This window comes from Rhinolophus sinicus, chromosome 7 (assembly GCF_057876585.1).
Source record: "Rhinolophus sinicus isolate RSI-liver-muscle chromosome 7, RSI-T2T, whole genome shotgun sequence".
NCBI lineage: Eukaryota > Metazoa > Chordata > Mammalia > Chiroptera > Rhinolophidae > Rhinolophus > Rhinolophus sinicus.
In genome coordinates this window covers 32,268,164-32,295,185 of record NC_142507.1, presented here as the reverse complement: position 1 = coordinate 32,295,185, position 27,022 = coordinate 32,268,164, and the positions used below count along the sequence as shown (strand labels likewise).

Genomic DNA, 27,022 nt, shown 5'->3' with positions numbered 1-27,022 from the left:
AGAGAACCCTAAAGACTCCACCAAGAAACTATTAGAGCTGATAGATGAATTTAGTAAAGTAGCAGGATACAAAATTAATATTCAGAAATCAGTTGCATTTGTATATACCAATAATAAAACATCAGAAGGAGAAATTAAAAAAGCAATTCCATTTACAATTGCTCCAAAGACTATAAAATACCTGGGAATAAATTTAACCAAAGAAGTAAAAGATCTGTACTCAGAAAATTATAAGACACTGAAGAAAGAAATGAAAGAAGACACAAATAGATGGAAACACATACCATGTTCATGGATAGGAAGAATTAATATAGTTAAAATGTCCATACTGCCTAAGGCAATATATATATATTCAACGCAATTCCTATCAAACTACCAACGACATTTTTCACAGAAATAGAACATATAATCCTAAAATTTATATGGGATAACAAAAGACCCCAGATATCTTCAACAATCTTGAGAAATAAGAACAAAGTGGGAGGTATAACAATACCTGACTTCAAATTATACTACAAGGCTACAGTAATCAAAACAGCATGGTACTGGCATAAAAACAGACCCATAGATCAATGGAACAGAATAGAGAGTCCAGAAATAAATCCATGCCTATATGGCCATTTAATCTATGACAATGGAAGCAAGAATGTACGGTGGGGTAAAGACAGTCTATTCAATAAATGGTGCTGGGAAACTTGGACAGACACATGCAAAAAGATGAAGCTGGATCACCTCCTTACACCACGTACAAAAATAAATTCAAAATGGCTTAAAGATTTAAATGTAAGATCTGAAACCATAAAATTCCTAGAAGAAAATATAGGAAGAAACTTCACAGACATTACCCGGAGTAAGATTTTTACTGATATATCCCCTCGCGCGAGGGAAGTAAGAGGAAAAATAAACATGTGGGATTACATCAAACTAAAAAGCTTTTTCACAGCAAAGGAAACCATCAATAAAACAAAAAGGGATCCTACTGATTGGGAAAAGATATTTGCCAATGATATATCTGACAAGGGGTTAATATCACAAATTTATAAAAAACTCACTCAACTCAACTCCAAAAAAACAAACAACCCAATTAAAAAATGGGCAGAGGACATGAAGAGACATTTTTCTAAAAAGGACACACAGATGGCAAACAGACATATGAAGAAATGTTCAACCTCACTAACCATTAGAGAAATGCAAATAAAAACCACAATGAGATACCACCTCACCCCAGTCAGGATGGCTATCATCAATAAATCAACAAACAACAAGTGCTGGCATGGATGCGGAGAAAAGGGAACGCTGGTGCACTGTTGGTGGGAATGCAGATTGGTGCAGCCACTGTGGAAAACAGTTTGGAGATATCTCAAAAATCTGAAAATGGAACTACCTTATGATCCAGCAATCCCACTCCTAGGTATCTATCCGGAGAAATCCAAAACTCCAATTCAAAAATCTTTATGCACTCCTATGTTTATTGCAGCACTATATACAATAGCCAAGACCTGGAAACAACCGAAATGCCCATCAGTAGATGACTGGATTAAGAAACTGTGGTACATTTATACAATGGAGTATTACACAGCCATAAAGAAGAAAGAAATCTTACCATTTGCAACAACATGGATGGACCTAGAGAACATTATGTTAAGTGAAATAAGTCAGAAAGAGAAAGACAAATACCATATGATCTCACTTATATGTGGAATCTAAAGAAAAGAATAAGTGAATGAACTAATCAGAAACAGTTTTGGAAACATGGAGGAAAAACAGAGGGTTGCTAGAGGGGCGGGGGGGTGGGGATAAGGGGAAGGTGAGAGGTTTTGGGAACGTACAGAGGGATAGTGGATGGGGGGAGGGGGGTTCACACAGTGTGAGGGATATAAATGATAAACGTCTAAGTTTTGCTTTGTCTTGTGCACCTGAAACTAATTAAAAAGAATAAATAAATAAATAAAAATTAAAAAAAGAAAAAAAAGAAAAACTATGCATTGTTTAGAGCACACCCTTCTGGGTTATATCATTCTGATTCTATGGAGGTTCTGAGCCACTTATTGCCTTTGAGCTATTTCAAACTCTGTAAGTTGTAGATAACTAATAGCAATGCAAATTAATTCTTGTCTATATACCTAAAATAAATTGTCCAATGAATGTCCACTAATATTTTGGGATAAAGCTCTAGCGGAGGTGCCATCTTATAGGACTAAACAGGTATACATATTTCATCTTCCCATCTTCCTATCGTCTTCCTAATTCTTTAAGCTTGCTTCATCTTTTGATCTCAGAGGCAAATGACTTCTTTGAGGACAATCCTCATAGAATAAATGGCATTTTAAAGGTAAGATTTAACTTCAAATTAATCTGTTATATTCAGCTAAAAGGGAAAAGTTTTTTATATACACAGCCTTAGAAACTGTTATTTTAAATCTTTAATGTTTGTTACCTTTCCTGTCAAATGACTATTAGTGCAATAAACTATTATTTCAGAAAAAAAAAAAAAAATTCAATCAGTAATCAACAAGCTCCAAATAAACAAAAGTCCTGGACCAGACAGCTTCACAGGTGAATTTTACCAAACATTCAAAAAGAATTTTCACCTATTTTCCTCAAACTATTCCAAAAAATTCGGAAGGAAGGCTTCTAAGCTCAAAGGCCACTATTACCCTGATCCCAAAACCAGACAAAGACATTACAAAAAAAGGAAACGACAGGCTGATATTCCTAATGAACATATGTAAAAATCCTGAACAAAATATTAGCAAACCTAATTTAGCAATACATTAAAAAGATCATACACCACAATCAATGGGATTCATTCCTGGTATGCAGGGTTGGTTCAATATCCACAAATCAATTAATGTGATACACCACATAAACAAAATGAAAAATAAAAATCATATGGTCATATCAATAGATGCAGAAAAAGATTTGACTAAATCCAGCATTCATTTATGACAAAAACTCTTAGCAAAGTGAGAATAGAGGGAACATATATATCTCAACATAATAAAGGCCATATATGACAAATCCACAGCTAATTTCACTCAATGGGGAAAAGCTAAAAGCATTCCCCTGAAGATCAGGAACAAGACAAGGCTGCTCACTTTCACCATTTTTATTCAACATTCTACTGGAAGTTCTAGCCACAGCAATCAGACAAGAAAAAGAAATAAAAGGCATCCAAATTGGAAAGGAGGAAGTAAAATTGTCATTATTTGCAGATGACATGATACGATATATGGCGAACCCCAAAGATTCCACCAAAAAACTATTACAACTGATAAATTAATTTAATAAAATACCAGGATACAAAATTAATATTCAGAAATCAGTTGCATTTTTATACACCAATAACAAACTATCAGAAGGAGAAATTAAGAAAACAATCCCATTTACAATTGCAACAAAAAAATAAAATACTTAGGAATAAATTTAACCAAGGAAGTAAAAGAGCTGTACTCAGAAAACTACAAGACATTGAAGAGAGAAATTAAAGAAGATACAAATAAATGGAAACATATATCATGCTCATGGCTAGGAAGAATTAATACAGTTAAAATGTCCATAATTTCTAAAACAATATACAGATTAAAAATACTCCCTATCAAACTACCAATGACATTTTTCATGGAATTAGAACAAATAATGCTAAAATTTATATAGAAACATAAGAGACCCTGAATAGCCACGGCAATCTTGAGAAATAAGAACAAAAGTGGTAAGTATCACTCTACCCAACATCAAATCATCCTACAAGACTATAGTAATTAAAACAGCATGGTATTGGTACAAAAACAGACACATACATCAATGAAACAGAATTGAGAACCCAGAAATAAATCCATGCCTCTATGGTCATTTAATCTGTGACAAAGAAAGCCAGAATTTAAACTGGGGTAAAGACAATCTGTTTAATAAATGATGCTGGGAAAAGTGGACAGATACATGCAAAAAGATGACACTGGACCACCTTCTTATGCCATATACCAGAATAAACTCAAAGTAGATTAAAGACTTAAATGTAAGACCTGAAACCATAAAACTCCCAGAAGAAAATATAGGAAGTAAACTCACAGAGATTACCCTAGCAATATTTTTACTGGTATATCCCCTCAGGCAAGGGAAGGCAAAAAAAAGTTAAACATGTGGGACTACCTCAAACTAAAAAGTTTTTTTCACAGCAAAGGAAAGCATCAACAAAACAAAAAGACAGTCTATGAATGGGAGAAGATATTTGCCAGTGATACATCTGATAAGGGTTAATATCCAAAATTTATTTAAAAAAACTCATACAACTCAACACCAAACAAACAAACAACCCAATTTGTAAATGTCAGAAGGGCTATCATCAATAAATCGACACACAACAAGTATTGGAGAGGATGTGGAGAAAAGGGAACCCTCATGCACTGTTGGTGGGATTGCAAATTGGTGCAGCCACTATGGGAAACAGTATGGAGGTTCCTCAAACAATTAAAAATAGAACTACCTTATGACTCAGCAATTCCATTCCTGCGTATTTATCCAGAGAAATCCAAAACACTAATTCGAGAAAATATATGCACTCCTATGTTTACTGCAGCACTATTCACAACAGCCAAGATATGGAAACAACCAAAATGTTTATCAACAAATGATTGGCTAAAAAAAATGTGGTAAATTTGTATAATGGAGTATTATTCTGCCATAAAAAAATAAAATCTTACCATTTACAACAACATAGATGGACCTAGAGAATATTATGCTAAATTAAATAAGTCAGAGTGAGAAAGACAAATACCATATGATCTCATTTATATGTGGAATCTAAAAGAACAGAATAAACTATCAACAAAAGAGAAATAGACTCAAAGATATAAAGAAAAAACTGATGGTTGCTAATGGGAGGGGAGTGGGGTAGGGGAGAAGGTGAAGGGATTAGAAAGTACAAATTGGTAGTCAAAAAATAGTCACAGGGATATGAACTACAGTATGGAGAATATAATCAATAATGTTGTATAGATTATGTAGGGTGCCAGATGGGTACTAGACTGATTGGGGGCGGGGGGTCATTTCATAGACTGTGTAAATGCCTGACCACTGCGCTATACACCTAAAGCTGAAGTAGAATAATGCTGAATGTCAACTATAATTATATATATATATATATATATATATATATATATATATATATACACACACACACACACACACACACACACACACACACATATATATGTACACATACACACACACACACACACACACACACACCCCAGGGGTGCCAAAAAAATGTATACACATTTTAAGCGATGTTATCTATGCTCAAGCAGGAGTTCACCATAATCAGAAGTGTCTGGATGCTGATTAACCACTCTGAGCACCTCTTGTAATTGCAGAAGTCAAATGTGATTTGTATTCATCTTTTGTTATCGGTAGATATTTAGTATACAATTAATGTAGTTATTTCCTTTTTTTTTTTTTTTAAAGATTTTATTGGGGAAGGGGAACAGGACTTTATTGGGGAACATAACAGTGTGTACTTCCAGGACTTTTTCCAAGTCAAGTTGTTGTCCTTTCAGTCTTAGTTATGGAGGGCACAGCTCAGCTCCAGGTCCAGTTGCCATTGCTAGTTGCAGGGGGCACAGCCCACCATCCCTTGCGGGAGTTGAACCAGCAACCTTGTGGTTGAGAGCCCACTGACCCATGTGGGAATTGAACCAGCAGCCTTTGGAGATAGGAGCACGGAGCTCCAACCACCTGAGCCACCCGGCCAGCCCGAGTTTTTTCCTTTCTTAAAATGTGTGTACAAACAGAGGACTGGAGGCCAGAGCAGAGTGGCCTTTGTGTGGTCACATCTGCTGGTGTCCCCACAGTTAGTCTCAAGTTTTGCTGACCGCCAGGTGGTGCCAAGCGTGGCTGCCACTTGTGGAAGTCTTTTCTCTGCACTTGAGGCCAGAGCAGGAAGGGATGAAGGGTCTCCTCAGGCCTGGGTGGAGAAGTTGCTCCCCTTAATTTTGCCAATTGAATGGGAAGGGAGGGAAGGTTGGCTCCGGCCTCCCACACACCTCGGTGACTCCATCATCCTGGCTCTGCCTCTAGTTGGTGGTGGGGAGGGAGCCAGGTGCTGCACCTGTTTCCCTGAGCCTCAGTTTCCCCCTCTGTAACAACAGAGTCCAGAAGGCGTGGGACGGCACTGGCTGTTTCCTTCTCTGAGCCCTTTGGGGCTTCAGTTGCTCCTTAAAGTGGGATAAACCACCCAACTCTGCTTAACACTTAGGATCTGTCATGGGTTGCAGAAAGCCCAGGATGGAGAAACTGAGTCCAGAGAGCGAAGTCCACCTAGCTAGTCAAAGGGGCACAGTCCATGCTTAGGAGAGGGTTTGGAGAAAGAAGTGAGGGCACTGGTGCCTCAGTCAGCCCTTAGCACGTCTCTCAGTGGGCCCTTCCTCCTTCCCCTCCCTTACCCCCTTAGCTTCCCAAGAAGGGGATGGGAGGGGGGCATCACAAGCCATGGGTGGGATGGGAGCATCACAGGCCTCCAGTCGCAATGGCTCTGCCCAGTAGGTGGCGTTCACGGTTTCCTTTGTTTCGGTTCTTAACTGGTTACTAGCCTTGAACAATTGGATCTGTGACTTGGCATTCACGACCCGCATATCAGACTCCAGGAATCCATGTTTTCGGTTCTTTCTCACTTTCTGACAGATACAAATGTTACTTTTTAAATACACATAGGGTTCCTGGGGTTTTGTAAGCACTGACTAAATGTCACTATTTTTATACCTTCTCCAAGCTCTGGGCTTGAAGGTGGATGTAGCTAGGAGCTGGGTTCTGACAGTCAGTGAGTTTGTGCCGCATTTTCCTCATCTGTATACATGAGAAGAATGGATTCATTCCCTCATCATATTCAGGGTTTAAGCAGGGAGAAACCCTGATGGATGGTCAGTACCCCCATTGGGTGTTCCACCAGACTGCTCAGACAGCCTTTGCCTCCTCATGTCCCTCATGCCCAGAGATACCAAGGCTTAGAGGTAGAGAGACATGCCCAAGGTCACACACTGAGAAGGAGGTGGAGCTGAGACATCATCCAGTTTTGTCTATCCCAGGGCTGCAGTTCCATCTCCAAGCTACCTGGCCTGCTGGGGAGATCTCAGAATGGCTGGGAGACCAAGGGATGATGCACAAACGGAGGGATTTAGGCATGTGAAAGAGAGTGGGAGGAAAAATACTAAAGTACAATATTTCTGAAAAAAACAAAAAACAAAACAAAACAAAAAAAATGTATACACATTTCTTTTGGCACCCTATATATATGTATACAAGGTTGGACAATTAAGTTCGCACACTTGTTGCAATAATGTTGCTAATCTTTTTTTATATCAGAGGGATTCTTCACTATGAATTTGTACCAACTGGACAAACAGTTACCCAAGTTTACTATTTGGAAGTGCTGAAAAGGTTGCGTGAAAAAGACGTAAACAACCTGAACTTTCCGCCAACAATTCATGGCTCTTGCATCACAATGCACCAGCCACATGGCACTCACTGTCTGTGAGAAAGCTTTTAGCCAGTAAACAAATAGCTGTATTGGAACACCCTCCCTACTCACCTGATCTGGCCCCCAATGACTTCTTTCTTTACCCGAAGATAAAGAAAATATTGAAAGGAAGACATTTTGATGACATTCAGGACATCAATGGTAACACAATAGCTCTGATGGTCGTTCCAGAAAAAGAGTCCCAAAATTGCTTTGAAGGGTGGAGTAGGCACTGTCATTGGTGCATAGCTTCCCAACAGGAGTACTTCGAAGGTGACCTTAGTGATATTCAGCAATGAGGTATGTAGCACTTTTTCTAGGATGAGTTCATGAACTTAATTGTTTGACCTCATATATAGTCAAACAATACATATACAGGATGTAAAGTACAGCATAGGGAACATAGTCAATGGTATTATAACAGCTATATACGATATCAGAAGGGTAGTAGATGGGGTGGGTTATCACTTTGTGAGGGGTATAAATGTCTAATATTATGTTGTTTTGTACACCTGAAACTAACTAAATAAATAACAAATAGAAAAATAACTGACCAATTATTTCAGTCCTACTAAAGCAAAACTCCTTCCTGGGGATATGAAATATAATTAACTGGAATTGACATGACTTTAAGATTGTGATTATCATATTTATGTTGCTGTTATAAAGATGCTGCAGGGGAAAATGTATGCATTTTATGATGATTTCACATTGTAAATCAGAACGAGTTTTGGTCACATAAAAATAATTTTATTTTTCCTGCCAAGTAATTTTAAAGAGATAGAAAAATATTTCCTGAAATGAAAACTTATCTCAAGAATAATAACAACTAACTTTTACTGAAGTGTTACTGCATGCCAGGCAACAAGCAAAGAGCTCTTACATGTCTTACTTTAACTCTTACAGGAATTCCATTAAGTAGGTCATATTATTATCCCTATTTTAAAGATGAAGAAATTGAAGCTTAGAGGGGTTAAGGAATTTGCCAAAAGTGACACAGTCACTAAGTGGCAGAGCCACAACCAACCAAACCCAGGCCATGGGACCTGGAGATAAATCTACAATAGTCTGCCCCAGAAACTTTCATGCCTGGTTCTACACACTTATTTAAAAGAGAATGCTTCTTCTCTGGCTAGAAAATAAATGACTAAGTCAAGAAAATGTAAAGGCAAACCCACTCTTTTAAATTAATAAATTACCAAAGCTTTCTTTTGACTATTTTTAATACATAAATATTTTAGCTGAAATATTTGTTTTTCTGAAGGGAAATTAGGTCCCTGCCTTGGCATTCTACATGGCAAAGGTGTAAGGAGTCTTTCTATCATTCTAAAAAGTATTGATACAGGCTTGCATTTCTCTTTTTCAAATTACAGAAGAATTCAGCTTTCTCTATGACTCTTAAGTCTGTAACTGAATTGATATCTCCAATTTCCTCAGCTGTATGAAAAATGATGTAAAATAGTAAGCAGATAATAAAATTTTTCATTTGACATAACTCCAGTCATGTCATAATTGTGGACTTCTTATAATAAATAATTTGAAGCATTTGGACAATGAGCATACATTTCAGGAATAAATAAACGCTAACATTCTCTTAAAAAATTATTGGTTTTATTTTGAGGGGGTTCCCTACAGTTTACTTTTTCTATTACCAAAAATATCATTCGACTTTTCTACTTAAGCACTGGAAAAAAACACTAGTATTTAACTGACGAACAAAAATGCTTAGATGAATATACTAGCAATAAAAATAGACATGACTGGATGTGTATCATATCTTTTTAATGATAACTCCCATAATTTCAGGTTTATGCTCTTAATTAATAACATCTTGATTAGTATCCATTCAGTGGAGAAAGTTCAAAGGAAAGAAAAGCCATCAAAAGGTTTTAAGCGTCAGATTATGGTAAGATGCAGAGACAAAATGAATTCAGCAAACGGTAGCAAAGACCACGTAAACATTACTAAACGAAATTTAACGAAATCGATCCTACAGGTCTAAGAAATGCAATTCACGAGGTTGGGAAAGGATGCAAATTTGCCAGGCTTCCCACGACTAAGAAACCATCAGGGCAGCAATCCAGAAACGCCCTTTCTTGGAGTTCCAGCAGAACCTAAGAAGCCACCCTAAACCCAGGGCGTCTTCATTCCGTGGTTCTTTGCCACAACCTGCCCGCTTGCTGCCTTCGCTTCCCACACTCCGCCAGCGTGCTGTCAGGTAGGGGCAGCATCTGGGGGTCGCTGCTGGCTACTCTGAAGTTCCGCCCGAAGGGGTGGCGCTGGCTCTGAGCCTCACTTGCCGTGCCACCTGCTCCTCCTCGTCGTCATCCATCTCCCGGCCTCACACACGCACACACACACATTCACACGCACACTGTCACACACAATAAGACTCACACACAGTACATATACATTCACACACATTCACACCACACACGCACACGCACAACGGCGCGTGTCCCCACTGTCACAGAGGAGGTGCTGTCCGGTCCGAGAAACACCCTAGTTGCAGCCCCACGATACTCTCACCCAAACCCGAGACAGGCGGAAGCTCCTGTTGCTCTCACCTGCACGGTGACAGCGGCCGCGGGTCCCACCCGGCCGGGCGGGTTAACGCGTGCCTGGAGTCCCGCGACCACGTTAACGGGACCCCGCCCGCCCCCTGCGTCAGCGCCCCCCCGCGTCGGGAGAACACAAGCTGGTGATTCAGCGCTTCAGTCGCCGCGGTTACCCCCGCAGCGCGCGCACGCGCGCACGCGCCTGGGACAGGAGGGCTCAGCCTTCTCTCCCGGTGCTGGCATCCCAGCTCCCCGCCGGCTCTCTGAAGACAGGCACCCGGCCAGGGAGGCTCCAGGAAGCCGGGAGCGCACTACCTGGGCCTAAGACCCTCCGCGAATGTGTCCCTAAAGGGAAGCCCCCCCATACGCACAAGTCCCGCTCCTCCTGCGAGAGCCTCTTATGGCCCTATTGTTTTGATCACGCGCTGGTCTCTGAGGAAGGAAACCGCAGCTGGGAGGAGCCCAGGTTAACTCCACCCTTTCTAGGTTAACCAGGTGCCTACTGTATTTAGACTAAGTTTGGGTCTCCGGAAAGGTGATCATCTGAACCACAGAATACCATGCGGAACACTTCCTTGCGTTTATACTGTTTTCTTACAACAAAGACGCTAAAACATCCAGGTATGCTAACACAGGGCGTTTCTCACGCACGCCTGGCACATTGCCCTCGCTGTGAAACAAAGGTGCAGAGCTTAGCACCGTCAGTCACCGCCCATGATGAACAAGCCCCTACCAGCTAGCTATGGGTGGGTCTTGGAAGAATTACATCATCCCGCCAAGCCTCAGTTCCCTACAGATAAAATGGAAATAATAACAGCACTCATAGGATACATCTAAAGAATAAAAACCTGTCCAGGACTCAGAGTGAAAATCAGTTTGGACTAAAAGGAAAAAGGCAACCTCGCCAATTGATCAGGCTGAGCGGTCAGCCACAGATAAAACCAGTACAATTAGCAGGAAATAGCATTTCTTCCAAAATCCTGCAGCAGCTGTAAAATGACTTAGCATGCCTGTCTTTGAATGAATACTGCTTTCTTACCACAGACGTACCCTGGGCTTTGCTTTTCCCACTCTTAACTGGTGATTTCCCACTGCTGAACTCTCCTCGCCTCATGACAGCACCCAGTCCCTAGTTAATCCCTGCTTCTCCCAGTCCGAATCTGAAACTAATCAACAGGAACCGACCTCCCATTACAAGACCCTCCTTAGAATCCTTCAACGGAAGCCCAAACCTTACCAGACACTTCCCTCTTTTCTCTTCTCAGGTGTCATTCCATAGGAGCCTCAGAGGACCTCATGCATGGATAAATCTGATGTAGTCCACAACAGGCTTGTTCCCAGTGCTGTGTATGTATATACGTATATGTATACACAAGTGTGTGTGTGTGTGTGTGTGTGTGTGTAAAATTTGGCCCAGAATGTTAAACAGTTTTAGCTCAGAGCTATTACAATACCTACTCTGATGTATATAATGAATGTAGTATCTAATTTGATACTGTATTGTTGCCTTACAGCTGCCAAACCATTTGTTCTCCCTTGCTCTTCCCATATTTCACAAGGGAGTGCCTCAGCAAACTGAGGCCAAATGGAGAGATCTGTAAAGCTTCCTTGAGGGGATGTCTCAGCAAACTGAGACCTGAGATGGAATCATATTGGTCCCTCCCCTTCAATGGATCCCCTTGGGGTTGTGTGTGCGTGTGTGTGTGTGTGTGTGTGAGAGAGAGAGAGAGAGAGAGAGAGAGAGAGAGAGAGAGAGAGAGAGAGAGAGAGAGAGACAGAGAGAGAGAGAGACAGAGAGAGAGAGAGACAGAGAGAGACAGAGAGACAGAGAGCAAAGTACAAGATGGAGCACAATGGGGACTTTCGGGAAAACAGTCAGCAGGCACGGAACTCACAGATCTTGAGATTAACAAGCTTTACCTCCTCAATTGTTAACTAATAAAAGCTATGCATTGCGATTAGGGGCTCAGTCCTTGAGGCTGGAGTCCCTTGGCCCAGCTTGCACTCTACTCTTGGCTACTGTTTTTCTTAACCCTGCACTGCCCTTGCTTGCTTCCCACAGCTCTTGTTGTGCAGGACAGACACTGTATGAAAATGTTGGGGCTTCTATGGAACACAAATGGCCACGCACTTCAGCATTCAGTGAGCATTTGTTGAGCTCCAGCTACATGTCAGACGCTGTAATTAATACTAAGGATAAAATTATGTATCCTTAGTACAGTTTTTCCAATTTTGTCTCCTCTTGTTTGTATGTGGTTGGTTGGGACCTTTGCCTTACAAAACTGCACAGTAAGAGACAAGGAACTTCCTATTTTTAAGGTGGGAGAAACTGAGGTCTAGTAAGGTTCAAGTACATTCCCCATTAGGGCAAAGATGGTGCTTGGCCTATTGAAATAAAAGATTCTGAGCTGGAATTCCACCACGGGAGGTAAGGTATGCAAAGCCACTAATACTGGAAAAACTGGCGATTCAAAGTAAAAAACTCAAATTAATGGGTTCTTAGTTCTTGCATTGTTTGTGAACTATTGCCCATGAAAGCAGACAAAAAATGGTTTAATTATTCCTATTCACGTCTGATAATTTGCTTCTTAGATTTTCACTACAGTGAGTCCCCCACTTTTCCGCAGTTTCAGTTACCCGAGGTCAACTAAGGTCCAAAAATATTAAATAGAAAATTCCAGAAATAAACAATTCGTCAGTTTCAAATTGTGCACCATTCTGAGTAGCATGATGAAAACAATCTCACCTTCCTACTTCATCCCACCTGGGATGTGATTCATCCCTTGTCTAGTGCCTTCACACTGTAGCAGCTCCTCCATCCCACCCCCCACCCCCTTAATCACATAACAGCCATTTGGTTACTGTCTTGGTATTACAGTGCTTGTGTTAAGTAACCCTTATTTTACTTAATGGCCCCGAAGTGCAAGTAGTGATGCTGGCAATTCAGGTATGCCAGAGGAGCTGTAAAGTGCTTCCTTTAAGTGAAAAGGTGAGGACAGTACAAGAAGTTATTTTGAAAGAGACCACATTCACGTAACTTTTATTACAGTATAGTTATAATTGTTCTATTTTATTGTTTTTAATCTCCTTCTGTGCCTAATTTACAAATTAAACTTGATTACAGTTATGTATACATAGGGGGAAAAACAGTATGTATACGGTTTGGTACTATGGGTGGTTTCAGGCATCCACTGAGGGTCTTGGAATGGTATCCCTTGTGGATAAGGGAGGACAACTGTGTAAGTAAGTAAATGGGAAAGTATTTCACATGGATGCTCCGAGTCATATAAAGGAAATGATATCCCTTCAGTTTTAAAACAATTTGATAATTCTTTATTTAATCTAATACACACTACTACATATCTTATTTTTTGTATTTAGCCTTTCACTCATCCAGATATTCTTTTACAATGTGATGTGAGGTGGGATTCTTTTAACTTATTCTTCCAATTGAGTAACTTACACCAAAAACATCCTTTCTCACAAAAATGAACTACTGCCTCCATAATGTATGCTAAAAAATTAGCATTCTCATTTTATTTTTAATGATTGAAATTATGATTAACATATAAAACTCCTTTCCATTGTCACTACAAAGGGAATATTATGTATAAGTTTAGCTTGTCTTTTTTTCAGGTGTTTTAGTTCATTTTGATACACAGCTGGAAATAAGGTCCTGCTCCTTCTCATTCTAATTATTCTCACTGGCTTTCCTTTTTATATACTGAGGAAATCAATATATTCTTGGTAATTCTTGGCAAGGTGAGAAAGCTATTTTCTTCCATGTAAAGGTGATGTAACAGCAGTGGAGCTACAAACAGGAAGGAGGTAAAAACTTCAATCCTATCATGGGCACAAAAACATACTAAAACTATAAACAAGTAAAATTCTTTAAGGTACTTTTCTCTTATGGGAAGACAGTGTTTCCTTAAAGCACATTTAAAAATGCTCCTTACCTCTTGTAAAATAATTCAGCTTTAGAGTAGCAAAACTAAAAGGCTATTTCTCTTCACATTCATTTTTCTCAGGAAAAAAAAGTCCAACGCCACTATAAAACTGACTTTAATCATTATCAAGCCTAATTTTGCCTCTGTTGGTGACATAACTGTCAACATAAATTTTTGAAGTTAAGGAATTTTAAATCATGAGTTCATTTACAGCTTACAATTGTACTGTTAGTTGACAAAAATAAAGCTTGACATAAGATACTTGTCATCTATTTAAATGGAGATGATCATGGCTTTTTCATTTAAGATTACGTGAATTTGTGAAATGTATCTAAAGATCCAGTCCCAAAGACTCAGTAACCTCTAATTTTTCCTTCTGAAGACCTATTTAAAATATTATTTTGGTTCCTGATTTTAAAAATAAATCAAATATAAAAGCTAACCCAGAGACAATGCAATCCAGATGGCAGTTTTGAGCAGTATTAAAAGCTGACAGCCTTTGTGCCCTTTCATTAAGAGCCTCATATTCTGAACATAGATATGCTTTAGCTTAAATAACATTAATATTTAGATCTTAAATTTAAAGACACAATCCACAATATAAAATCACAGTATTTTGTTCTTCTCTTACAATGAACCAGTATATTAATTCCTCCATATGAAACCTAACTTTCCAGACAGGTAAAAACTGTATTTGCTAATATCCAGAAAAAAATTACTCAAAACATTTAAAACTCATATTTGAAAAAAATGTCACAGTATTATATCTAAGTTGCAAAGAAGACCCCAGTGATCACTAGGAAATCTACCACAGTCCAGTTTTTCCAACCCAAGGAGATCCAAACTTTGGGGAATAATGTGACTGCCTTCTGCTGCTGCTCTGAAAAATATTCTATCAAAACGATGCTTACAGATAGCAGGTATTCCAAGATTAGAATTCATTTGTGTATCCCATGTATATTGGCAATGCTTAGGTTTGCCCAAAAACTCCCAGACATCCAAAATGTTGTTGGGTAAACCACCACACTTGGTAACCTGAAAAAAAAAGCAAACTCTTGTAAGATTCAGTCTTTTCCCCCCCTGAATTAAAAAGTGTGTTTACTATTACGCCTAAGTGCAACATTTCAAATCAGAATGTCACAAGTTATTTATTAATGCACAAATGTAAAATTAGATGTTATAACTAGATATAAAACATTTTGCTGCATGACTAATAAGTAGGTAATATAAAAATATCAAGATAGGCAGAGGTCAGGAATTTGCCCCTTCTCTTCTGCCATAGATTCCTAACTTTGGATGTCAGACAAAAGTCAGGCTAAACATTTATGGTCTCAGTTATTGCTATATGTAATTTTAAAAAAACGAACACAAGTGAAAAGGTAACACTGTTTCAATACTTTATAAACTTAGAAGTTTGCCATTCACATGACCCAATGATGTCAACTACCTTATACATTTGAAATTTAATAACAATATTAATTCTTCCTTCTCTCATTCACATGCCAGGATTTTTAATTATTATGGTAAAATATACGTAAAATTTACCATTTTAACAATACAGTTGTACGGCATTAAGTACATCTACAAAATTGTGCAACCATCTCCATCATCCATCTCCAGAACCTTTTCATTTTCCCAAACTGAAACTCTACCCATTAACTCCCCATTCCAGTCCATCCTCCCCCCCACTATTCTATTAGGTTGGTGCAAAAGTAATTGTGGTTTACAGGGCAGCTGGTTGGCTCAGTTGGTTAGAACGTGGTGCTAATAACACCAAGGTTGCTAGTTCGATCCCAACATGGGCCACTGTGAGCCAGTTCGATCCCCACATGGACCTCCTTAAAAAAAGAAAAATAATAATTGCGGTTTAAAAGGTTAAAAATAATTGCCAAAACTGCAATTACTTTTGCACCAAACTAATACTTTTGTCTCTGTGAATTTACTACTTTAGGAAACTCATATAAAAGGAAACATAAAATATTTGTCCTTATGTGACTGGTTTTTTTCACTTAGTACGTCTTCACAGTTCATCCATGTTATCGCAGCGCGTGTATTTCCTTCATTTTTAAGGTGAAATATTATTCCACTGTATGTATATACATTTTCTTTATCCATTCATCTGTCAAGGGACAATTGGGTTGCTTCCATATTTTATTGTGAATAATGCTATGAATCCAGGTGTGTAAATATCTCTTCAAGACCCTGCTTTTGTTTTGGATATTTACCCAGAAGTAGAGTTGCTGGAGCACTTGTTTTACAGCAATTGTTTAATTTTTAAAGGAATCCTCACATCATTTTCCACAGCAGCAGGACCATTTGATATTCCCACCAGCAATGCACAAGGGTTCCAATTTCTCCCAATCCTTGCCAACACTTGTTATTTGTTTTTTTGATGTCATGCTAATGGATGTGAAGTGGTATATCATAATGGTTTTGATGTCCACTTCTCTTAAGGACTAGTGACGCTGAGCTTCTTTTCATGTACTGATTAGCCATTTGTATATCTTCTTTAGACAAACGTCTATTTACGTCATACGCATTTTTTTAATCAGGTTGTCTTTCAATGGTTGGTTTTTTATTGCAGTTCTTCATATATTCTGAATATTGATTGCCTGTCAGATATATGCTTTGCAAAGATTTTCTCCCATTCCATGAGCTGCCTTTCACTCCATTCATAGTATCCATTGATGCACAAAAGATTTAATTTTTATGAACTCCACCTTATCTATTGTTTCTTTTACTGTCTATGCTTTTGCTGTCATGTCCAAGAAATCACTGCCAAATGCAATGTCATGAAACTTTTCCCGTTTTCTCTAACAGTTTTATAGTTTCAGCTCTTACCTTTGTCTTTGATCCATTTTAAATAAACTTTTTTTGGTATAGTGTGTAAAGTAAGGATCCAACTTCATTTTTTTGCACGTAGATATCCCGTTCTCCCAACAGTATTTGTTAAAAGCAGTATTTTTTTTTAAAGCCAGTCAACAAGATACCAAGAAACAGCTGCCATAAAGTCACTGATTTACAAACAGTCCACTAGAAATTTTGATTTTTAAAACTAATCTGTACAAGGACACAAAGTTGCTGAGAAGCAGAGCACCACTTCCTTTATTTGGGATACTGCCTTCACTTCACCAGTAAGTCCTGACATGCTTTCATTTCCCATTTCACTTCTTCCTCCAGTCCTGGAGCTTTTGGCAGTGAAAATGAACAGGATTTCCATTTCAATTCACTTTTAGTCAGTCCGAGTGGGAGGAAAGGCAAAGCACGCCGACCATCTAAGATGTTCTAAATCTATAAAGACCTGAAAAGTACCAACAAGTCTGAATTGAACTAAGAAAAAAGAGACTTTGTTTCAGACCTAGTCATGGTGGTACCAGGAAAAGTGAGTAAAAAAGTTTGAAAAAAGAAAACGTCAGAAGAGAGTTAGGGACAACTATGACGGTTAAATCTTTCTGTTCTTTTCACCTTACAACTAGATACTGCAAGTAAATCTGACCTTTTCTGAACTCTTCTAATCTTCTCTATACTCCTCTTGTTAATCCATATATTGTTTTGTGTTGTCTGTTTTATATGCAATATTTGTTTTCCCCCAATAACCTAAAAGCCCTCCTGCTTCTGTTGCCCATTTAGGCATAGAGCACAGCTAAATAAATATTTGCTGATTTGCATCTGCAAGGTCACTTATACATTTCACCAGCTTTGGTCAAAAGGAAACTAAATTAGTTTCCACAGCAGTAATCTGCCCATAAACATTGAACTGATGTTGTCACTCACTTCTTGATCCCTTAAATTTGTATCTCCTGCAAATATAACCGAAGCTGACTCTGGAGCCTCTTGCATTTTCTTTAAAACCGTTTTTAACTGATTCATTCGTTCCTTAGTATGCCCTCTGGTGCTCTCCAAATGTGAAGTCATAAGGCAAAGTTCATTTCCCAACACACTTGCCTGCAACAAGATAAATAATTACACTCATTAAAATTATCTACTAGCCACTAATGCTGAACTCTGATAACAGAAACAGCCGATTATTCAACTGACTGGTATGTATTAACTAAAGCGAAACTATCTGATCAGCACTATGCTTCTCCTTCTAGGTCAAAGTCTAAGGTGCTAACCCTGCTCCCAAACAAGACTGCTTAGAAAATACCCATTAATACTTTAAGACGTACCTCAAATATCACCTCCACTGTGAGCCCTTCCTCAATGTCCCCAGGCTCCCTCTTCAACATTTCTATAGTATGCTGGAAAGATACTTTTTAAAGTTCCCCAGCCTGAATTACAGAACAATTATTTCTCTCCTACAAAGCCATGAGTCTTTTGACAGCAAAGATGGTTCTTTTATTCACTGCTATATTTATCAAGAGCCTGGCACATAGGTAGTCAAAAAAAGTCAGTTAAATAAATGAATGAGAACCATTTACCATTTGCAATTAAGATACCAACAGTGTAGGCTCTGTCATTATTTAAACCAATTGCCTGTAGAATCAAGTCAAGTCCAACGTTTTTTTTTTTTTTAAGGAGGGCGCAGCTCACAGTGGCCCATCCAGGGATCGAAACGGCAACTGTGGTGTTATCAGCACCACGCTCTAACCAACTGAGCTAACCGGCCACCCGCTAAGTCCAAACTCTTTCAAATTAGGCATTCATGATCTTCTATAATCTAGATCGGACCTACTTTACCAACCTATTATCACGCTAGCCCTTCTGTTCCCTCTATATCCAACTGAACAGAATGCTCATTTATACCCATATATGCCTTGTCTCATATATATATAAACCTCGCCATCTGCAATTTGCAAGTTTGCTCATGGTGGTTCTGCCACCTGAACAGTTCTTAACACCTACGTTTACATATTTTTCAGGGCCCAATTCAAATACAACTTCCTTCATAAAACTTTCACTAAACAATCTAATCTCATCACAAGAAAAAAAATTGTAACTATGTATGGTGACACATGTTAACTGGACTTATTGTGATGATCATTTCACACCATATACAAATATTGAATCATTATGTTGTATACCTGAAACTAACAGTAATGTTATATTGATTATACCTCAATTGAAAAAAAAATCTAGCTAAAAGTCATCTCTTCTTTCTCTAAACTTCCATGGCACATCATTATACCTCCCCATGGTATTTATGCCTTTCCTTTATTTTAGTTACTATATACACAATTTCTCCCTTGCTAATCTATAAACTCTGTGAGAGCAACATCTATTTGACTCATTTTTGTAAGCCTCAGAGTACAACACAGTACCATGTACAATGCATTTAGTAGAAAAAAAGAAAACTACTTTAGGAAGCAAATGTGGAATGTTAACAAATTCTTAAATATTCTTAGGAAAACAGCTAATGGATCAAGGATTTCAGTTTTACAAATTTGTCTATATTTGAAATTTATGTAAGAACTAAATTTACAAAGTTCTTTAAAACTGTTAAAAATAAATCTGTAAGTGAGGTGCAAATTTTCTCCTAAAGGCAATGTGTTTTTTAAACAAAAGACAATCCTATAGAACGATAAAAAAAAAAGAGCAGTTGATTTTTTTAAAATTACTTACATGAACACACAAAAGGTTTCTCATCATTTTTGTATTTGGGAAAAGAATAATCTCTTGGCTTTTAAATTTCACTCTCGATTTCTTCAACATTATAGCTGTGAAATATCCTTCTTCATGACCTTTAAATGTTTGTGGAAAAGAATTTGGGTTGAGAGGTCAAGAGTATTTGCAGTTTACCACAGGTTCCCTTACTGAAGATTTTATAACAAACAGGTACCAATATTTAAATGGATCTAAATCTCGAAAGTAAATTATTATTTCAAAATAGTTGAAGATGGCCAACCAAGTCCCTATGTTCACCTGGCCCTCCCAAAATATAACTGGAAGTATGAAAGAAATATAAAAATAGAAATTAATTCAAATAAGTGCCAAAATAGTTAGTGGTGCCAATATCAAACAACAAAATTTGAGAAATTTCTGCAAGAGTAGATGAGACTTAAACTGAGGCAAATTAACACGTGTTTACTTCTCACTCTGGAAGCACCAGAAAACTTACAGTAAATGAATAAAAAAATTAGAAAGGTATAAAGTTGCAAGAAGAAAAGAGAATAGAATTAGAGGGGCAGTGAATGAAAGCTTCCAACAGTTTTTCAGAAAACAAAGTAGATGGAGAAGTAGCAACTGGTTTATCAGAACAGGGAAAAAAGAGGGGAAAAAAGGAAGACAAGGAAAGAAGGAAAAAGGAGAAGAAAGCAGGAGAAAAGAATGAAAGGAGAAGGGAAGGGCAGGGAGGAAGGCAGGCAGGCTAGAACGGTGGCAGGTGGGCAGGCAGGCAGGAGGGAAGGACAGGAGAAGGAAAAGGGAGCAAGAGGGAGGAAAGGATAGAGTAGAATTTTCCATAATTGAAGGTCACAAATCTTCAGATGGAAAGTTTCTACCAAGTATTCAGCACAATTTTTAAAAAGATCCAGAGAATACTAGGATTAAAAAGAGGACCACCTCAAAGCTTAATGGGTAGGTGAAGAACAGGAATTGGTGTGGGTTCCAACTTACGATCATCAATAATGGAAACCAAAAACCAATGTAATAATATTGTCAAAATTCTGAGGGAAAATTACTTTCTACCTAGAAATCTACGTCCAGACAAACTTTCAACCAATTATGAGGATAGAAGACAGGCACTTCCAAATATGCTAGGATTCAGAAACTCCACTCCCATGCACTATTTCTTAGAAAGTGATTAAAGGATGTGCTCCAATAAAATGAGGAAATAAACCAGGAAGGAGGAAAGCAAGGATTCAGAAAACAAGAAATCCAAAACAGAAAAGAGGCAAAAAGAATCCCCAAGAGTATGCAGACAAGTGATCCTAGAAAAGAGAGTGGGAAACACCGACATAAAGATTGAGAACACCCTCTCCTTCGCAATTTCGGATTAAAGAGTAAATCAAAACAAATCACAAACTACGTAAAAGTGAAAGTCAAGAAAACCATGGGATTTAGTCAAAAATCATAAAATGTAGCCAAAGTGGTACATTAAATATACTTAGTGAAAACAAAATAGATGGAAAATAAAAAAACTAAATTATTCAGGGCAAAAAGCTAAAAAAAGAAAAAGGAATTAATAAAGATAAAGACTTTTTAAAAAAGCATAACTACAATGTAATTATCACACTTAAAAGTTTTAATGATTTAATTTCACGAAAAAGCTACTCAGTGCCTCACATTTTGACTATTTATATTTTCCTGAAAAATTCATCCATTTTCACCACTTTTCCACATATGTTAACATGAAGCTGTATAAAATATTCTCCTATAGTCCTTTCAGTATCCTGTATCTGGCTTGTTTTCTTAAATTTGTTTTATTTGTGCTTTTTCATGTCTATGCTCCAATAGGCTAACTCTGATTTATCTCTTTCATTGATTTGTTTTTCAAAGAAAAAGAAAAGTTAAATAACAGGAAAGTTGTTACCTGTAATAATCTCATAACTACTTGTTCTCTTCTTTAGGTAGCTATAATATGGGGGAATAACTTCCTGTAGAAATACCACATCTGGGCTGTACCTAATTAAAAACATCAATTTATGATAAACACCAGCTTTACCATTTCATTTGCAGCTATCTAGATTAGGAAAATACCACAACATAAAAGAAACACAAAACTATCCTCTAAAACACCTAATATTCAATATTTATACTGATCTTTGACAACTATAAAATGAGAAAGATCTGTGCAATTTAACATGTAATACTATAAAGATTAATTTTTAAAACAAAACATATACATGACAACACTTTAAAGTTAAAAGGATTAGACAATAGGAACCAGTAATATTGAGAGCATACAATGGTCCTACATGCTAATTGGTGCTTTAAGTGTGATTATCTCTTTCAATCCTCTTGGAACAGTTATCCATAACAAAGAAAACTGAGCTCCAGAGATTGTAACTGGCTCACAGACGATTACACAGGACAGAGCCAGTGTGTGGCAGACAAAGATCTTTTTGGTAATTTAATTTTCACAATAATTATACACAAAGTTAATAAGTAAAATAGTACTAGAAGGCTTCTAACAAAAATCAGTGACCCCCTTTCCCTCGCCCCCCACCCCAATCCTGTGCTCAGATGCAATCACTCTTAATTCTCTCAGATGTTTCTTCTGAAAGCTGGACTTTCAGGTACCAAACCTTCAATTGTTACCCTCTTTGTACATAGGTAAGACGCATTACCATGCTACCTCTAAACAGAAGTAATAATACTCACAAGGCTAAATAAGAACACACTGCTTGAGCCCTCTCTCGCAGATTGTTTAGATCCAATCCATCAATATTCCAGGTAATTAAAGAGAACATGCTGCCATCTTCTTGCTGAGGATTTTCAGATGTGCTGGGTTTAGAACTAATGCAATCAGTTGTTTCCTCATTGGTTAGATCAACACTAGCAAGATCAGAATGAAACACAACTTGGAAAATAATCTATAAACTGCTTAATTTTGAAAGTATTTAGTATTTGTAGCCCTCATTTTACAGTTAAATAAATTTTAAAAGAACCCTAAAGAATCTGCCAATAGAAGAGCAAAAGTCATGACTGAGGAAAAATATTCTATTATCCAAATGTTTGCTTACTTATACAGTTAGATAACTCAATATCCTTCAATGACATGGCATTAAAATTATTTTATAAACTAGGACCCCAAATCAGACTAAGCATGTAAGATTTCCAAATTTATTTGGCTTCATTTAAATTACATTTGAAATAAGATCTCATCATGGCAGATCAATAACAGCTACAAGTTCTTTGTTCTTCTCCTCACTGAGAGGTGAAATCTAACAACCCTCCCCTTGAATGTGGGCCTTAGTGACTTCTTTGACCAATAGAATACAGTGAAAAGGATATTCTGGGTCTTCTTGGTCATAAGAAGCCTTGCAGCTTTCACTCCAGCCTTTTGGGACACTCTCTCCAGGAACCCTGAGCCACCATGTAAGAAATCTGACTCCTCTGACACTACCATGCCAGAGAGACCACATGTATGTGCTCTAGTCCACGGTCCTACCTGACCCCAACTTCCACTATCTCCACCAGTGCTATAAGTGCAGAACCAGACAAAACTGGCCCTATCCTGTTTCTTACAAGATACTGAGTTGATTTTCAGAGACAACAGAAAAAAACTGCAGTCATGCAGCAGAAACATTCAGAGGAGAAAATACTGAAAATTACACCTAGAACCAAAGTTTCTCCCCCCCCCACCACCCACAGAACCAAAGGACCTGGACGTGACTGGAATCTGAACGCGACTGGAATCTGAACGCCACCAGAACCCTTTCAGAAGTGATGGGACCATTTTCCAGGAAAATCTGGTACCGAAACCCCTTAAATTTCACCCCAAACCCTGGATCAGGGAGAGAGATTTTGAGTCTTGTCTCCTGTCTGCCTGCCAGTCGACTTTGCAATAAAGTTTTTTTCTTTTCTCAAAAGCTAGTGCCACAGTATTAGCTTCTATGAACATTGGGCAGTGAGCCCAATGCAAGGCCCAGACATTTGAAGGGAGGGACAAAACATTATTAAAATGACCGCTGAGTATTTATAAACTACATACATTTAAGAAATAGGTTGTTGGATTCATAATTTTAATAAATTTAATACCAATATTTTAACTTCCTTTTAAAAAAAATTAGGTAGAATTAATATGTAACTATCAGTTTCAGGGGCACAACACAATGACTTAATATTTGCATTCACTGCAAAATGATCACCACAGTAAGTCTAGTTAACTTATTAGTTTAACTTATTTTGAAATAGTTTGACTTTCAGAATTACAAAAACAGTGAAAAGAATTCTATTCACCATTGACCCAGATAAATGTTAACATTTTATTAGGTTGGTGCAAAAGTAATTGCAGTTTAAAAGGTTAAAAAATTGCAAAAACTGCAATTACTCTTGCACCAACCTAATACTTAACATTTAGTTGCTTTATTCTTTTTATTCTGAAATATTTGCAAACACTTTTGTATGTATTTCCTAAAAACAAAGACATGTTTACATATACTCGTATACCCTAGTACAATTATTGAGTCAGAAAATCACTATTGATACAATATTATAATTTAAAGACCAATTCAAATTTTGCCAATTGTGCCACCAATGTCCTAATCTAGGATCACATGCTGCATCGAGATGGCATGACTTTCAATCTCCTTTAATTCAAAATAGTTCTCCAGTCTTTGTCTTTCATGACCTTGATATTTTTAAAGAATACAGGCCATTTATTTTGCAGAATTTCCTGCAGTTTGGGTTTGTCTGATGTTTTCTTATGACTGAATCCACATTATGCATGTTTTTGGCAGGAATGACACATGTGATAGTGTGTCTTCCTTAGTGCATCATAACAGGAGGTACCTGATGTGGATTGATCCCCAATACTGGTCATTTAACTTTGATCACTTGGTTAAGGCATTGTCTACCAGATTTCTCCACTGCAGTCATTATTTTCCCCATTGTAGTACTTTGTGTATAGATACTTTGAGATTATGTAAATATCTTGTTTCTCATCAACTTTCACCTATGAGTTTTAGTATCCATTGGTGATTTGTCTGAAATAATTATTACTATGGTGGTTCCCAAATAGTGATTTTTCTCCCTAATTCCATCATGCCTTCTACATTTAGTAGTTGGAATTCTACTGTAAGGAAAAGTGCTCCCTTCTCTCCTGGTCATATGTATTTATATCGGTATGGATTCTTACTCTATAGATAAAGCCTTGCTCTCAATGGCACTTGGTCTGAGTTCCAAGAGACAACAGACCATAACTTTGCTTGTTTTTGCTAATTTACGATTCTAGGGTGGAGGATTCCTAATGGTCCTCCACACCACCATTACTCAGCTTGATTCACAATTTTTTGAGGGACTACTTCAGGGAATCTAGCTCCTTTGTTCCGATTTCTTTATTGGTTACAATTTGGGTGCTAACAGACACTAACTCCGGCTAGTTTGGGCAAAATCAAGGAACTTATAAGGACACAAACATGTCACCAAGCCAGGTCCAAGAGTGCAGCTATGCCTAAGGAAGTATAATGAAGGCTTTCTCTCACTCTTGCTCAACGTTCCTCAGCTTCATTCTCTTCTTAGCTTCCCCATCAACAAAAAAGGATGGGTTGAATCCCCAAAGGTACTAAGTTACAATGTTAATGTTATAGTTCCAGCTCCATAGGAAGATTCAGACTTCACTCTCTTGGTCCTCACCTCTAAATCCCACAGAGAGAATCTAGCTGGTCAGCTTAGGCTAAGTGAATACCTACTAATCTAACTGGCTCTATTACAACATGAGCGCCTGAAATATTTCACTGAGTGGACAATTCCCCACTAAGAGGTCAGGCAGACAGAGAAAGGAGCCCAACAAAATGATAACATCATATCTATAACCCAGTGCAGCTGAAAAGGTCAAAGGGACAAGAGTCTCCACTATGAACAGATAACCGTACAGGCTGCCCAGATAGTGAGAGAACTTTACACATTCAATACATACTTACTGAAAGATTAACACATTCCAAATACTGTATTAGACTTTGGCAAATCAACAATGTATAAAACAGATACTGTCTTCACCAAATGTATAGTCTAGTGGGAAATATAAAATAGTAAACAGCAATTATAACATGAATTGTTACTATGACACGGGTCATGCAGGATGCTACAGGATTACCTAAAACGGGAACCTTACCCAGAATCGGATGATCAAGGAAAGCTTTTCAGAGATAAATCATGTCTAAGCTGGGCCTTTAACATAAATATTACTTAGCAAGGAAGGAAGAAGGAAAGGTTCTAGGTAGAGGTAATGAACATCTTTACAAAGGTTGAAACCAAGAGAAAATGGCCCACTGGAGAAGGGGAAAGTTTGATATGCCTGGAACTTTTTGTGGGGTAGGAAAGCGAGGGGAACAGAAGACAAACCTGGAAAGACAGGCAGTGGTCAAACCGTGGAGGGACTTGTGAGGCATCTGGACTTTAAAAAGCAGTGGTCCAGGAATTGGGGAGGGAGCTGAAATAACAGGGGCGGGTGTGCATTTTATAGAAAAGTATTATTATGGCTGGCCAGCAAAGAGTAAATAAACAATACAGGACACAAGGAGACTCCCAAGTTACCATTCTTCAATGAAGGCTTTTGCCTCTCTCGTTTCTAACCCCTCACTTACACATTTCCTATAATTTGAGTCAAGAATTACACTTCAGCTTGTTCCTCCCGACTCCAAATTACCTTGGAGATGACCCGGTGGGCTTCTGGGGAGAAGCGTCACCCTGCCGCTGGGGCGCATCTCCACCGGAGGCGCCAGACAGACCCAGCAGCCTTGGGTCACGGTTATTCCGCTCAGCTCCGCCTCCCCGACCCCGCGGGTCCAGGAAGCCCTGCGCCCCGCACAAAGCCGCCCGTGCGACCCCGCCCGTCCCACTCACCAGGACCCGGGCTCGGACTCCGGGCGGCGTTGCAAGGCGCCCTCCTCCACCGGCCGCTCGAAGTAGGCGTTCAGCGCTCTCTGAAAAAGAGACAAGGGAATGGGCGCTGTGCGCGCGCAGTGCGAGGAAAAACGCAAAGGCGATACAACCGGCGTACTTGCATCTCCCAGTCGTTCTCTGCCAGGTAGCGCCGCGCCACAGAGGCGTCGCAGCTCGCGACCGAAGCGAACTCCTCACACGCTAGGTGCCGCGTCTTCCCCGTGGGGTCACCGTCGCGGCAGCCCATCTCCGGCCCGAGCTCCGGACTCCTCTCCGCCATCGCTCTGCGCCAGCTCCCGCCGCCCCTGGCTCCCGCCGCCGCGATGCTCCCGCCGCCCCTGGCTCCCGCCGCCGCGATGCTCCCGCCGCCTCGGTGCTCCCGCCGCCGCGAAGGTCCCGCATCCACCGCCCGGTGCGGAAACGAGCTCCGCCCTCTGACGGCGACAGGCGCGGCCGTGGAGCGGGTGAGGGGCGGGCGCGGGGAGTACACAACGGCGCGTGCGCGCGGTCACAGCGGGACG

The 27,022-nt window shown here is 38.9% G+C and overlaps 2 protein-coding genes across 5 annotated transcripts in view; both read right to left on the bottom strand.

The window, feature by feature from the left end:
- Positions 1-10,193, bottom strand: part of KIAA0319 (KIAA0319 ortholog) — a 76,593-nt gene extending 66,400 nt beyond the window's left edge. The window contains 1 exon segment of the mRNA XM_074318627.2: positions 10,078-10,193. The gene's annotated coding sequence lies outside the window, so the exon portion shown is untranslated.
- A 2,913-nt stretch (positions 10,194-13,106) lies between these two features.
- TDP2 (tyrosyl-DNA phosphodiesterase 2) lies at positions 13,107-26,979 on the bottom strand. 4 transcript variants are annotated; one of them, XM_088799449.1, is made up of 8 exons: positions 26,872-26,963; positions 26,620-26,838; positions 26,463-26,542; positions 22,278-22,451; positions 21,487-21,578; positions 19,578-19,696; positions 17,790-17,960; positions 13,107-15,050 (listed from the first exon to the last, which is right to left on the bottom strand). In XM_088799449.1, the coding sequence occupies exons 2-8, from the start codon at positions 26,779-26,781 to the stop codon at positions 14,769-14,771; spliced, it is 1,080 nt and encodes a 359-aa protein (XP_088655575.1). In that variant the 5' UTR covers positions 26,782-26,838; positions 26,872-26,963; the 3' UTR covers positions 13,107-14,768. The 4 variants fall into 4 exon arrangements, with proteins under 4 accessions (XP_088655575.1, XP_088655577.1, XP_088655574.1 ...); XM_088799451.1 differs by lacking the exon at positions 26,872-26,963 and adding an exon at positions 25,962-26,049 and having other exon boundaries at positions 26,620-26,678; XM_088799448.1 differs by having other exon boundaries at positions 26,620-26,973.
- Positions 26,980-27,022: the final 43 nt, after the last annotated feature.